General features: G+C 46.5%; 1 protein-coding gene across 9 annotated transcripts in view; it reads right to left on the reverse strand.

The window, feature by feature from the left end:
• Nucleotides 1-4,302: 4,302 nt before the first annotated feature.
• VIT (vitrin) overlaps nt 4,303-14,748 on the reverse strand; it is a 117,395-nt gene continuing 106,949 nt past the window's right edge. For 8 of the 9 annotated variants that reach the window (XM_063618151.1, XM_063618150.1, XM_063618148.1 and 5 more), the window contains 3 exons: nt 13,850-14,076; nt 10,514-11,027; nt 4,303-4,911 (listed from right to left, as the gene is read on the reverse strand). In XM_063618151.1, coding sequence (XP_063474221.1) covers nt 4,733-4,911; nt 10,514-11,027; nt 13,850-14,076 — 920 coding nt within the window. In that variant the 3' untranslated portion in view covers nt 4,303-4,732. The remainder of the gene's footprint in view (nt 4,912-10,513; nt 11,028-13,849; nt 14,077-14,748) is intronic. The other variant, XM_063618149.1, reaches the window with a different exon arrangement.

The following is a 14,748-nucleotide window of genomic DNA, read 5'->3' on the forward strand; positions in this document are numbered from 1 at the left end:
TGATGTCTCCATGCCTCAGTTGCGGGATGTGTACAGTGAGAATAAGAAGAGCATCTCTGCTATGGTTTGAATGCGTCGCCCAAAGTTTATGTGTTGGAAACTTAATTCCCAATGCAGCTGTGTTGAGAGGTAGGATCTTTGAGAGGTGATTAGATCAGGAGGGCACTGCCCTCATAAACAGATTAATGACGTCACAGGAGCGGGTTTGTTATGGCAGGAGTAGATTCCTGATAAAAGGATGAATTCAGCCTCCTTTCTCTCTCCTGCTCTCTCTCACCATCCTAGTCTTAGGTATTCTGTTATAGCAGCATAAAATGGACTAAGACAATCTTTCTCAGCAAATCATAGGGATAAGTGAGCTAATATATATGAATTCCTTAGAACAGGGCCCAGCATATGACAAACACTCACTGTCAGGCATTATCCCAACTTTATTTCTCATGAGATTGTTTGCAATTGCCAGTCATGCACTTTGTGTATAATCCCATGATAGCAATTGTGTGATTTTAATTATTCATATGTGTGTGGTTTCTTACTGGACTGTGAATTCCTCAAAGGCATTACTTGCATAAATGTCTCTTTTCAAGGTAATTGAATTCGTGCTTTCAAGCATATTTCCTACTTACCACATTTATATATTGCTAATCTAAGGGAAGATCTTCTCTTAGGATTTTGACAGGAAAACATTATTGTTTGGAAATTCATTTTCTTTTTTTTTTTTTTTTTTTTTTTTTTGAGACGGAGTCTCGCTCTGTCGCCCAGGCTGGAGTGCAGTGGCGCAATCTCGGCTCACTGCAAGCTCCGCCTCCCGGGTTCACGCCATTCTCCTGCCTCAGCCTTTCCGAGTAGCTGGGACTACATGGAAATTCATTTTCTAAGCTGGAACATCCTTGGACACAGAAGCATTATCTTGTTGATAAACCCATGCTGGCCCCTTGAGACTGCTGCTGGGAGGCTTTTGCTTTATGGAGGTTTTGTCCTGTTCAAAAGGTTTAAAGAGCCCAGAGAAACCAGAAACTTCTGAACACTGTCGGTTTGGCCAGAAAGTTTTTTAGCAGAGCCTTGTTGCAAAACTTTGAGCCTCAGCAAAGAAAAGTCTGCCAAAGGGGCTTAACTCCTGAGAAGTGGGAAAATTAAGTCAAGTGAAGTTTAGACGTTATATGCACAGAGAAACTGGCCTGATGGCCCTTGTGTGCTTGTGTTGGTTGAGTTTGAGGGGAAAGGGCGTGGAAGAGATTTTTCTATTGAGATGGAGTTGCCTTAGGAGACTGGCTCCACAGTCTGCAGGACCCAGAGAGCTTTGCAAAGGCCAGACGAGAGCCCAGGAGTGTGCAGAGCCAAGTTGGGTGGGGATGGGGATGGGGATGGGGTGGGGGTCTCTGACCCCGACAAAAGTGGTCACATGAGCCAACAGATCAGCAGACAGATCCAAATTCCGGTTCTGTCCCTCCATATCTGCACAACCTTCTTGTGGCCTGGGTTTCCTCTTTTGCAATTTGAGGGATTGACATAGATTGTCTCTAAGGCTCTGTTTCTAGTGTTAAGATCTTAGCCCTGCCTCAGCAACATTAGGCACAGTTTAGTTTGCGGGAGGTGACAGTCATTTCCAAGCCTCTCACTCATCCAACATCCCCAGAAATTTTATCCCCAAACTGCTCTGTGCAAACTCTGATTTGACCTACCCCACTCCCTACCCAGCCTTCCAGCCTTCCCCTTGGGAATCAGGGAGCTCCTCTCTTGTGTCAGCAAGCTCCCAGAAGCCTCAGCCCCTTCACCTTCCTGGCCTGCTTATCTGAAACCAGGCTGTCTCTTGCAAACTCTCAAGTGGAGGCTGTTTTTTATCTCTCACCCGATGTATTTCAGGTCTGGAATGGGGGATAGGTCTGCCCTTCGCTCCACTGCCCCTTCCTCACTGTCCCCTTCCTAGTCCTCCTTCAAAGTCCCAGCTCCCTTGAAGGTCTCGCCTCAGATTGTATTCAGCCCCTCAAACCCATCACGGCTGCCTTCTACCAATCTCTGAGTCACTTCCTCTCATTTGCAGAAGGTGCCAGAGCCTGGCTATATTCTCTCCATCCCGACTCCTGTCATTGTCTTTGGTGACTTGAACATCCATACCGACAATTCTGATGACACCATAGCCTTTGAGTGTCTTACTCCCTATGACCCTTCCTCCCCGCCCCCACAGCATACACTCAATATTTGTTGACAATGCGTGGACAATGGGCTCATTGGAAGAGGTGCCAGTTATCCTCATATTTATAATGCCTATAACTAGGGTGACCATATCATTTATTTTCCTAACTGGGACAGGTTTGTGAGTGAAAGAGGACACCAAAATAATTAAAATTATATTACTTTTGGAAATATTTACTTATTGATGACAAATTGGTTTTTATATTAAGACCCCTATAAAATAACTAAATTCAAAAACCATTTGCCAAAATAAAATATTTCTTTAAAAAATCCAAATAACTTATATGTGGACATGGAAGCAATGTTGAAAAACTCCTTTATGGGGTTTATCTTCACATGCAAAGATGTAGGCGGAATAATCATTCCTAGTCCTTTAAGTTTTTAAATTAGCTTTTTTTTTTTTTTTTGAGACAGAGTCTCAAACTCACTCTGTCACCCAGGCTGGAGTGCAGTGGCACCATCTCGGCTCATGCAACCTCCACCTCCCAGATTCAAGCGATTCTCTTGCCTCAGCCTCTCAAGCAGCTGGGACTACATACATGCACCACCATGCCCAGCTAATTTTGTATTTTGAGTAGAGACGGGGTTTCACTATGTTGGTCAGGCTGCTCTTGAACTCCTGATCTCATGTGATCCACCCGTCTTGGCCTCCCAAAGTGCTGGGATTACAGGCATGAGCCACCATGCCCGGCCTAAATTAGCTTCTTAGATGAGTCTGGCATGAATAGAGTGTCACCAGTATCTTTCTGAAGAATTTCCTTAAAAAAAAAAACACAGATTTATATTTTGAAGTTTTTGGACAAAACTGTAATTGCATTCAAAGTAAATTTTATGGCAAATAAATCTGAAATTGTTGACACCTTTAATTGATTCTTCTCTGTAGACCACAATATTTTCAATTGACAATATACTCTCTCTTCAGCTATTAAGAAATTTGGTAAGCTCAGTGTAAATTCTGCTAACTGAATGATATCCTCGATTCTAATTTTTTATGTAAATATTTTGTCCCAAATATTGACACAATTACTGTTTCTGCTCCCATTCAGAGTAGTATTCTTCACAACATATTTTTATAAAACATAACCTACCAACTAAGTCATCTCTATTTATAATTCTTTTGGACATTTCCCAATTACACATATATTTCACATGCTGATAAGTGAGTCTTTGGAGAAGCTGGAAGTAAAAAGCGAAGTGCAACCAAACTCATCCCAGCCACATGATGCTCTAGGAGCAGCTTATTATTTTAATGCAGCTAGCAATAATATTTGGTTAACAAATGAAAAATCCAAGAGAAATGCTTAACTGGATGGACCCAGGGCAGCAGGTACAAATGGGGCCTCTTTGAGGAAATGTAACACGAACTCCTCAGGGGTAGCTCAGTGCTTCTAGATCATGGCAGCAGATACAAATCCCCAGAGAGCTCTTAAAACATGCTAATGTTCAAGCTCCAATCCCAGGGACTCAGATTTCACTGGTACTGTGGTGGAGCCTGGGAACCAGCACTGCAGTCTCCTAAGTGATTCTAATGCACAGCCTACTGCACCACTTTTGGTTTTGGAGACAGAGTCTCACTCTGTCGCCCAGGCTGGAGTGCAGTGGCACAATCTCGGCTCACTGCAACCTTCACTTACTGGATTCAAGCGATTCTCGTGTCTCAGCCTCTCGAGTAGCTGGGACTACACGTTCATGCCACCATGCCCAGCTAATTTTTGTATTTTTAGTAGAGACGGGGTTTCACCATGTTGGCCAGGCTGTTCTTGAACTCCTGACCTCAGGTGATCCACCTGCTTCAGCCTCCCAAAGTGCTGGGATTACAAGCATGAGCCCCCGCGCCTGGCCTACTGCCCCACTTTTAAGCAAGATCAGCTTGGTCCTCCAGAGCCGGCTGCTCCTAAAGCATCATGTGGCAAGTATTCATTGACTCAGACAATAGCGAGGAGGCACATCAGGAGAAGCAACACCACTGTACATTGTCTCTGAACCTCTGCAGTTGTGTTGTCACCTTAGGCCAGGCATGAGCCCAGAGAAGGTGCTCTGAGAACTGAGGAAAGCAAATGGTGGCCCTGCCACGAACCCTGTGTACACAAGACACAGTCAGAAATATTGCATGTCATCCTTCTAAACATTTAATTCAGCAATTCCTACATTGTCATGACAAAAATGAAACTTGCTGAGGGTTACAGAGTTCTAATGAGAAATAACAACTTAAAAATCTCACAAAAGCTCTATATAAGCCTGTCATAAGGGCTGCACTGTATTCTGAACATTTATTTTGAAAACAATTGTCAAAATGTAAAATCTCCAGCACCCTCAACATGATGTAGCCTTTTGGCTCATTCTATACGTTTGTGATCACCTTTGTAACTCCAAGTTTTGGAGTATGAAAAAGCACGATGGCAAAGAATAACAACAAGACATCTGTTTCTCCACGCCCTGCCCAAGCCTTGATGCACCGTGCGTGCCCCATCAAACGCTGGGGTTGTCCAACATGTCAGTCAGTAAAGCAACAGTTGCTGGTGCTCTGCCTGCTCTGAATTCAGTTCCGAGGCTGTGAGTTGAACTCTGTACAAATGTTCTGGATGATCCTGGGGACATACTGGTAGAGGTTGTCAAACTCGTCCACAAAGAAGGAGTGGTCCCTGGCGGGGTGAGTGGCAATGACTTCTAGCTCCTCCTGGGCAGCCCAGGCAACGCCGATCGCATAGGTGATCACTCCTGTGGGGACAAAGGTTAGAAGAACAAGTGTCCCCAAGTAAACGTGTTGCTAAAGAATCTCTCCTTTCTTGTGGCCCTGTTGGCACAGCCAAATCCAAAATCAGAAATGTGCCCAAATAAAACAAAACCAGAAATACCCTACAGGCCTCTAGGTTTCCAGAATTAAGACTAAGTATGGCCATTCATTCATTCACTAATAAATGCCTTTGAGCATACACTCTGTGCCAACAGCAACAACATTTATATAATTGTTATCTCAGGAGTTTATAGTATTTTAGGAAAAAATGAACAAAATGGAGTAAATAACATGGTAAGAATTTCATGTTCGGGTATAGAAGAGGGGAAGATATTTTGGGACAAGTGAAACTTTTGGGGCCATGCAGATCACAACACATGACACATGCCTGCTCTACCAGTGTGAAGAGCCAAACAAAATCTCAGAGAGCCTTGAATGCCATCAAAAGCTGGTTCAAGATCTTTTAATCTAAAACAGTGGAATGGAGTCACTTTAGGCTTGAGGGTGACTTTACAAACCATTGAATCTAGCCTCATTTCCAGTTCAGGAACCCTTGCCGAAGGTGCCAGAGAGATGGCCCCCAGCATCTGTTCCAACATTGTGATGAAGAAAGGCTTCCAAGATAAAGAAGGGGGTGTCCAACACTGTTGGTTGCTACAGGGCAGTCATGTAAGATGAACATGCAAAAGTGCTCAATGGGTTTTTTGTTTGTTTGTTTGAGACAGAATCTCACTCTGTCACCAAGACTGGAGTGCAATGGCGTGATCTCTACTCACTGCAACCTCCGCTTCCTGGGTTCAAGAGATTTTTGTGCCTCAGCCTCCTGAGTAGCTAGGATTACGGCATGTGCCACTACGCCTGGCTGATTTTTGTATTTTTAGTAGAGACAGGGTTTCACCATGTTGGCCAGGCTGGTCTCGAACTCCTGACCTCGAGTGATCCTCCTGCCTCGGCCTCCCAAAGTGCTGGGATTACAGGCATGAGCCACCTCTCCTGGCCTCACTGGATTTTTAAAAAAGCAAAAACAGGCTGGGTGCCTGTTAATTAGCCAGGGGTGGTGGCACATGCCTGTAGTCCCAGCTACTCGGGAGGCTGAGACAGGAGAATCACTTGAACCTCAGAGGCAGAAGATTGCAGTGAGCCGAGATGGCACTGCTGCACTCCAGCCTGGGTGACAGAGCGAGACTCCATCTCAAAAAAAAAAAAAAAGAAGAAGAAAAAACAAAACCAAGACACTGGTAGTTTGGTGAGAACAGTTTCAGGGGAGAAGATGCCAAAGAAACCAAATGAACTACTGTGAGTTGAGAGTGAAAAAGAAGTGAGCATGTGGGGTCAGCACACACAGCTCCTTTCCTGAAGTTTGGCTGTGAAAGGGAGTCAGTAGGTGGTAACTGGAGCAGAACATGGAGTCACAGAGAATGTTTTATTTATAGGGAGGGAGGAACTTGAGCATGTCTAGGTGCAAAGTGGAAGGAGTATAATAAGACTGAAGGTGTTGGATTGCAGTGGGGAGAAGATGACCCAGGGAGGAGAGGACAGGATTCAGAGACAAGGCATCCATTCTTAGTGGGAAAACTGTGAGACTGCCTGGGGTGGTGGGTCTTGATTTGGGTTGTGGGCAGCTGGTCAGCAGGTGCTAGACCTTACTCTACAATAGCCTGTTCTCACGCCACCTTCAGGCTGGTCTGAGTAGGGTGAGTAAAATGGCCATGAAACAGAGGGCAGAGCCTGGTTGTGGCCTTCCTGCCCTGGCACCTCCCCCCGAGTCCCCCACAGTGTTGTCACTATTTCTAGCATCTTCTGGATGCCTGGGAGAGCCGTGCATACCTCACATGGCTCTGACCTAAGCTGCTTTTTGATTGTGGTCCATTAAATTGCATTTAAGCTGCCAGTCCCCTTTCTCCCTCCTCCAGTTTCTTTTCTCGGAATGGAAGGAGCCAGCTTTGGGCTTTAAAGTGCTGCCAGGTGTCAGTGAGAGCAGCTTTGCTGCAGAGCTGGGTTTAGACAGTCTAAGCCCTCCTTCCTGCTCAAAGATGGAGAGGTTGCCCTTAAAAAACTACACGAACAGTATTAGAAATTTAGCTCTCCGGGCTGGGCATGGTGGCTCACACCTGTAATCCCAGCACTTTGGGAGGCTGAGGCGGGTGGATCACCTGAGGTCAGGAGTTCAAGACCAGCCTAGCCAACATGGTGAAACCCCATCTCCATTAAAAATACAAAAAAAATTAGTTGGGTGTGGTGGCGGGTTCCTGTAATCCCAGCTAGGGAGGCTGAGGCAGTAGAATCTCTTGAACCCAGGAGGCAGAGGTTGCAATGAGCCAAGATTGTGCCATTGCACTCCAGCCTGGGCAACCAGAGCGAAACTCCGTCTCAAAAAAAAAAAGAAAGAAAGAAAGAAAGAAAGAAAGAAAGAAAGAAAGAAAGAAAAGGAAGAAAGAAAAGAAAAGAAATTTAGTTTTCCAGATCTCAAGTCCACTCTTGTTGTAGAGAATCTCCTAGTGGCAATTCTAACAGATGGTCACCCAGCCTTGACTTGGATACTCCCAGGAACACAATGCTCATTACATTTGCAGACAAATCTCGGTGTTAGGCTGAGTCAGAATCTGCCTCCAGGTAATTTGCATCTTTTGGTCCTAGTTCATTAAAGCTGCCCTGAGAGCACCTCAGCCATTTCCCTCAGTCTTCATTTTTCCTGACGAGTAGGCCAAGGATACCCTCTGGTTGAGGCCCAAAAGACGTACATCTAGAAAAATAAGTGATGATGTAGCTGAGCACAAACTGGGGACAGATGTTTGGAGAAAGCAGGAGAGCCTTGGGTTTGCAGTCAAAGCTGGCCCATCTGGCTCTGCCCATTCAATCTGGGAGTTTGGGCCAGTTGCTTCTGAGCCTTAATCCATCTTCACTTTGCTGATATGAGCCTGGTGGACCTCGTGATTGTTGGCATGCAGGCCATCAGCCATCCCACCGTTATGAGGGTGCCCTACAGGCTCCATAAAGGGTAAGTCACCGGGAAGACTCTGTCTGAACCCCATCTCCGGTTACTTTGGATTCTAGAAACCAGCATTGTTGATTCATTAAGGCTTGTTTTAGGAAGAAATGAAAGTAGCTTTCAACCATTCAGAAAATCCTGCAAAATAACTGAAGTTAAATGTAGGCACAGAAGCCAAGTGCAGTGGCTCATGCCTGTGATCCCAGCACTTTGGGAGGCTGAGGTAGGTGGATAGCTACACGTCAGGAGTTCAAGAAAAGCCTGGCCAACGTGGTGAAACCCCGTCTCTACTAAAAATACAAAAATCAGCTGGGCGTGGTGGTGTGTGCCTGTAATGCCAGCTACTCAGGAAGGTGAGCCAGGAGAATCGCTTGAACCTGGGAGGCAGAGGTTGCAGTGAGTAGAGATCGTGCTACTGCACTCCAGTCTGGGTGACAGAGTGAGACACTGCCTCAGAAAAAAAAAAAAAAAAAACTTTAGGCACGGAAGGAGAAATAACAACCACAGCACTGAGTGAGTTGTGTACTTATATTTGTCTACAGGGCATTGGTGTTCATTGACTACTCGGTTTACTTTTATTATTAGTAGTATTATTATTATCACTTGGGGTTTTCTCCAGGCTGTTTATACTCTTGATAACTTATGACACTTTTTGGAACAGTGATTATACATAAATTCTGCAATAAAGGCATAAATGTGGCTGATTTTCCAAACATTTACAGACATATTTTGCTCATTTTTCATATTTTAAAACTTTGTTGCCCTCTTAGAAATTTTTATGTGGACATAGCTCGTTGAACATTTTATTTTTTTGAGACGGAGTTTTGCTTTTGTTGCCCAGGCTGGAGTGCAATGGCGTGATCTCGGCTCACCAGCAAACTCCACCTCTGGGGTTCAAGCAATTCTCCTGCCTCAGCCTCCTGAGTAGCTGGGATTACAGGGATGTGCCTCCTTGCCTGGCCAATTTTGTATTTTTAGTAGAGACGGGGTTTCTCCATGTTGATCAGGCTGATCTCGAACTCCCAACCTCAGGTGATCCACCCGCCTCAGCCTCCCAAAGTGCTGGGATTACAGGCGTGAGCCACTGTGCATGGCCTTTTTTTTTTTTTTTTTTTTTTGGAGACAGGATCTCACTCTGTTGCCCAGGCTGGAGTGTGGTAGTGCAATCATAGATCACTGCAGCCTCCAACTCCAGGGCTCAAGTAATCCTCCCACCTCAGCCTGCCAAGTAGCTGGGATAATAGGCGTGCACCACTACGCCTGGTCTCTTTAAATATTTTGAATTGAAATTCCTTTCAGGTTTCCCTGAAACCCCCCGAATCTGGTTAACAGTTGCTTACAGAAATAGTACTTGTCTTTAAAAACATTATTTTTCCTTAAAAGGTACTAATACATGGCTAGGCACGGTGACTCACGACTGTAATTCTGGCACTTTGGGAGGCCATGGCAGGAGGATCACCTGTCAGGAGTTTGAGACCATCATGACCAACATGGCGAAATCCCATCTCTACTAAAAATACAAAAATTAGCTGGGTGCGGTGGCACATGCCTGTAATCCCAGCTACTTGGGAGGCTGGGGCAGGAGAATTGCTTCAACCCGGGAGGCAGAGGTTGCAGTGATTGCAGATGGCACCATTGCACTACAGCCTGGACGACTGAGAGAGATTCTGTCTCAAAATAAATAAATAAATGAAAATTACTAACACAATTTGGTGGTCTAAGTACCAGTACAATTTGACATATTCAATAGAGATGAAGGTTTGGGGTTTTTTTTTTTTTTTTTTTTTTTGGTGTGTGTGTGTGTGTAGCTTAACTTTAGTACTTTGTAGACATAGCTTTGTAATCACTACCTAGATCAAAAAGTAGAACTTTGGCAGGCACCCCAGAAGCTCTTCCATATGCCCATCTCAGCCACTGCCCTCTCTTCTCCACATTTTATCCTGACTTTTATATTATTTCCTTCCTTGTGTTTCTTTATGGCTTAGTCACCCAATATTCATCTCTAGATGTTAGGGTTTAAACTTGCCCATATAAAACTTGGGTTTTTAAAGCCTCTTATATCTCTTCATGTACTGGGGCCTTTGGAAGGTCACAAACCATTGTCATGTATAAGGTTTTTTTGGCCCTAAAGAACTAATTTTTGCCCCCATGTGGGCGATATTGCCCTCATCCCCCCATTATACATGCCATAATATAAAGAAAAGAAAGGAATGGGGGAAGGCCTATAAGTTAAGGTTTGGTGTTTTTAATAGAGGTAAAGTGATGAGTCAAATTCCCTTTTAATGTATCATGCTCTTGTGGGAAATGCCTCAGGATGCAGAATGCAAAGGAAAGGGTTAATGCGCCCAGTCATCCACAGGCCATGGGTTTGTAATGACACTTAGGAGACCACCTTGCTGCCCCATCCTTGTTCCTTCTCCCTACTCAGAGGGGCTTGCAGTGTTTCTACCCCTAACGCCCTCCCTGTGGCTTTGAACATTTTTATTAAGTCGTAGAAAAAAACAACGCATAAAAAGACAATACCTTCCTTGTCCCACTGGCCCACCAAGCCCCAGAAAGCAGCCTCAGCACCAGGCTGCTTGGCAAGCCCAGCTTACCCTTCAGATGGGCAGCCATGGCTGGGATCCGGACGTCGTCGTAGGACCTCCCGTCGGTGATGAGGATCATTAACTTCCTCTTGTTGGGCTTGGACTTCTTGAAGAGCTGCTCCAGGGCGAAGTTGATGGCAGCCCCTGTGCTTGTGCCACCACTCCAGTAGCCCACCCTCTTGATGGCGCTGAGGATGTCGGGCTTGCTGCTGTACTTGTCGAACCCAAACTCCAGCCGCTGTTCGTAGGTGTACTGCACGGCCCCGATGCGCGTGTCCGTGTCGGAAATCTCAAACTCTTTGGTGAGGTTGGTCACAAACTGGAGAACGGTGCGGAAGTTGCCCGTCCCCACACTGCTGGAGCCGTCGATGACGAAGCCAATGTCAGCCGAGTTCAAGCAGGTCTTGCTGCAGGCCAGGCGGTCGGTGTCGCAGACCCGCTTCACCAGGGGCTGCAGGGTCTTGTGGAGGCCAAACCAGCTCTGCACGTGGAACGAGTAGAAGCCGTTTGTTCTGCACACAGCCTAGAAGACAGAGGGGAGGGACCCACGCCAGGTCAGGGTCAAATCCTCCAGTGTCACCATTAGGCTTGATCCCTGGGGCAGGCGAAGAAGCAAGCAGGTCCTTGTTTTCTGCACTAGCCCTCCTACCGTGTTTTTCCACCTCGGTTCACCCAGCGGCCACTCACTGAGGCGAAGCCCCCGGGTTATCGCTGGACTCAGTCCTACTCCCTCAGCTGGGTCGCTGCCTGCGTTAGTGGAAAGCTATCCGCTAAGCAAATTCATAGTGAGATATTAAATCTCTGGTGTCAGCTTCACATTTATGCTTCTCCAGGCTCCTCCTTTGTACTGGCAGCCAGCCATAAGATTGGCATTTGTGGGCACCATGGCATGAGAGGACTAAAGAAAGCTTTTATTCCAGTTGGGAAAAGAGATGACATACACAGGAAATCGCTATGGAAATGTCTCCAGAGCAGCCCTGTTCTAGGCGGGAAGGGATCCCACAGTTGCTGAATGAGCACATGTTAGGGGTCCCATCAGATGCTCTTGGAATGATTCTCTCATTAAATCCCCACCCTCACCTTACAAGGTGGAATCATAACCCCCTGCCACAAAGGAACAAACCAAGCTATGAGGGGACTTCCCTGAGTCCCTGAGACTGGAACACAAATCTATCCACCTTCAGAACCAGACAACTCCGCCTCCAGGCAAATGAATATTTATTTACCAGTGCCTAAGCTTATTCTAGAAAAAAATAAGGCAGCTGCAAATACACCTTGAGCAAACTGATCGTTGTGCTCCTGGAAGTGGCTGGTATAATCTTCCCAAGGCGTGGTGTTTCTTCCTTGCCCCTGCCTCTGGGTCACAGAAAAAGTCAGACCAGACAACTACCCTTGTATAATTAAAAGATTATTTTAGAACAAGAGATGGCTTCAAACTTTCCTGGAAAATATTTTTCAAAAATTGATTTGTAAAAACCTAAATGGGGTTCACAAAACTTTCCATGGAGCTGATGACATGTGAGGTAAGTGCTGAGCTTGAGCTGAATTCTGGCCAACAGATGGAGGGAGGGATTTCCACCAGGCAGTGAAGTCACAGCAGGAGACAGTGGTGGTGCTGGGTGTGGATGGGAGACCAGCTGACCGGAACACAGGGCTGTGGGGGGTCATAATAGATGGGCCGGGAGAGTAGGTTGGGACTGCACTCCAGAAGTCCTTGAGAGCAATGGGTAGCAATGAAGGATTTGGAGCAAGGACCCCACAGGACTGAGGGAACCCATCAGAAATGTGCGTTGGGCTTCATTGTGAAATCTAAACTAAACTGGGGAGCACCAGGAGGGAGAAGGACCAGATGCAGGGTACCAGCTTGAACTGGGGAGGGGGAGTCAGGCGAGGGAAAGAGGAGGGAGAGAGATCTGTGATGTGGGAGCTGATGAGGAGTTCTGGGGTGACACTGCCCTCTGGGATGGGTGTGTGGTCATTCATGTGAAGTCCAGAGGAGGAAACGGTTTGGTGGGAAAGATGATGAACGTGGCTTGTTACAGGTGGGATTTAAGGTTCTGATAGGACATCAGGTGGAGAAAAGTCAGTCAGCTGAAAATGATGGCTACAGAGCTCAAGAGGTGAAGGTAGGGCCGGGCGCAGTGGCCCACGCCTGTAATCCCAGCACTTTGGGAGGCCGAGGCGGGCGGATCAAGAGGTCAGGAGATCGAGACCATCCTGGCTAACATGGTGAAACCCCATCTCTACTAAAAATACAAAAAAAAAAAAAAAAAATTAGTTGGGCATAGTGGTGTGTGCCTGTAGTCCCAGCTACTTGGGAGGCTGAGGCAGGAGAATTGCTTGAAGCTGGAGACAGAGGTTGCAGTGAGCTGAGATCGTGCCACTGCATTCCAGCCTGGGTGACAGAGTAAGACTCCGTCTGAAAAAAAAAAAAAAAAAAAAAAAAAGAGATGAAGGTGGAAGCTGTGACCCTGGGAGGGATCCTGCTGGGAGAGGGCCTCTTAAAGAGGAGGGTGTAGACCCGGGGAGGTCAACATTGAGGGTAGAAAAAAGGCAAAAGGCAATGAAATAAGAGCCATACAGCATCCTGGAAGTCCAGGGAGAAGGGCATTTCAAGGAGCAGGAAGTGGCCATCAGTTTGAGGTGGTGCAGGAGGTTGAGCTCTGCTGGCTGTGAACACATAGAATATTAAAGCTGGAAGGTCCTCAAAGACAAACCTGTCCAAGGCTTGCTTTCTATTTTAAAGCTGGAGCCTTTTCTTTGGAGGAAGGTTTATGTGGTGTTCCACTGTACAAAGGGAACAGCTTTGGTGGAGTGAGTGAGGGAGGCCTTGCTCCACATCTCCTGCTGGGCAGCTCCACAGAACCCAGGAGGAGCACCTGAAAACGCAATCTCACTGCTGTGGTTCAGTGCCTCCTTTCTCTGGTTTATCAGGTTGATGAATCGGCAATGTGTGTATACAGGAGAAAGCGCGCGCGCGTGTGTGTGTGTGTGTGTGTGTGTGAGAGAGAGAGAGAGAGAGAGTATGTTTGCTTGCATGCATGTGTGAAGGCTCCTTGGGCTGCCTGGGTGAGACCCCCCTGAGGCTGTGGAAGGAGCAAGGGAGAACCTAGCTGAGAATTCGAGGACACTGCTCCTCCACAGCTGCTAGTGGGTGTGGGGTTTTGTTTTGAGAGGGTAATTGCAGGTTCTGGATTGACCAGTCAGTCCCTGCCTGGAGGCCTTACTGCCTAGAAATGAGCTTCATGCACATTTAAAGGCATGGGAAAACCACTGCGACGGCGTTACAATTTTTCAGAGTGCAGAAAGTCCTGTTGTTGGGTAGGTCTCCGGGCAGTCATCTACCTTGTTTGCAAAGTTGGGCTCCACCACATACTGCTTCTCATTTTCAGCAGCACCTTCGATGGTGATGAAGAAAATGTTGATTCCTGACTCTCTCGCAAGTCTTGAAGCCTCCTCCACTTTGTCCGTGGGCCAGCCATCCACCATCACCACCACCACGTTGGGAGCGCCGCTTCTGTTTCCATTGGCTTTGGAAAAGAAGTTCTTGGTCACAAAGGAGATGGCCCGGCCTGGAAGAAAAAGAAAATTCATGCTTGGAGTGATCATGCTGGTTATAAATACAGGAAGCGATCACAGCAGCACAAAGAGGTCCAGAAAAACACACTCATTCCCTCCCTAGTTTTTTCTCCTTTGAGACAGGGTCTTGTTCTGTTGCCCAGGCTGGAATGCAGTGGTGCGATCTCAGCTCACTACAGCCTCAACCTCCTGAGTTTAATCAACCCTCCCACCTCAGCCTCCTGAGTAGATAGGACTACAGGCGTGTGCCACTGTACCTGGTTAATTTTGTATTTTTTTTGTAGAGATGAGGTTTTGCCATGCTGCCTAGGCTGGTCTCAAACTCATGAGCTCAAGTGATCCACCCACCTCAGTCTCCCAAAGTGCTGAGATTACAGGTGTGAGCCACTGCACCCAGCCTGTTTCTTTTTTAAAATCACTTCAACTATTTTCATGTGTACAATTCAGTGGCATTAAGCACATTCACAATGTGCAGCCATTACCACTGTCCATTTTGGTTTCATTTCAAGCCTTCAACTTCTAATTGTCTCTGCTTTGAAGAAAGTTTTAGGGACAGCAAGCAGGTGAGAAAGACTTTCTTTTTTTTTTTTTTTTCCTGAGACAGAGTCTTACTCTGTTGCCAGGCTGGAGTGCAGTGGCACAATCTCGACTCACAGCAACCTCCA

This window comes from Symphalangus syndactylus, chromosome 14 (genome assembly GCF_028878055.3).
Source record: "Symphalangus syndactylus isolate Jambi chromosome 14, NHGRI_mSymSyn1-v2.1_pri, whole genome shotgun sequence".
Classification (NCBI taxonomy): domain Eukaryota; kingdom Metazoa; phylum Chordata; class Mammalia; order Primates; family Hylobatidae; genus Symphalangus; species Symphalangus syndactylus.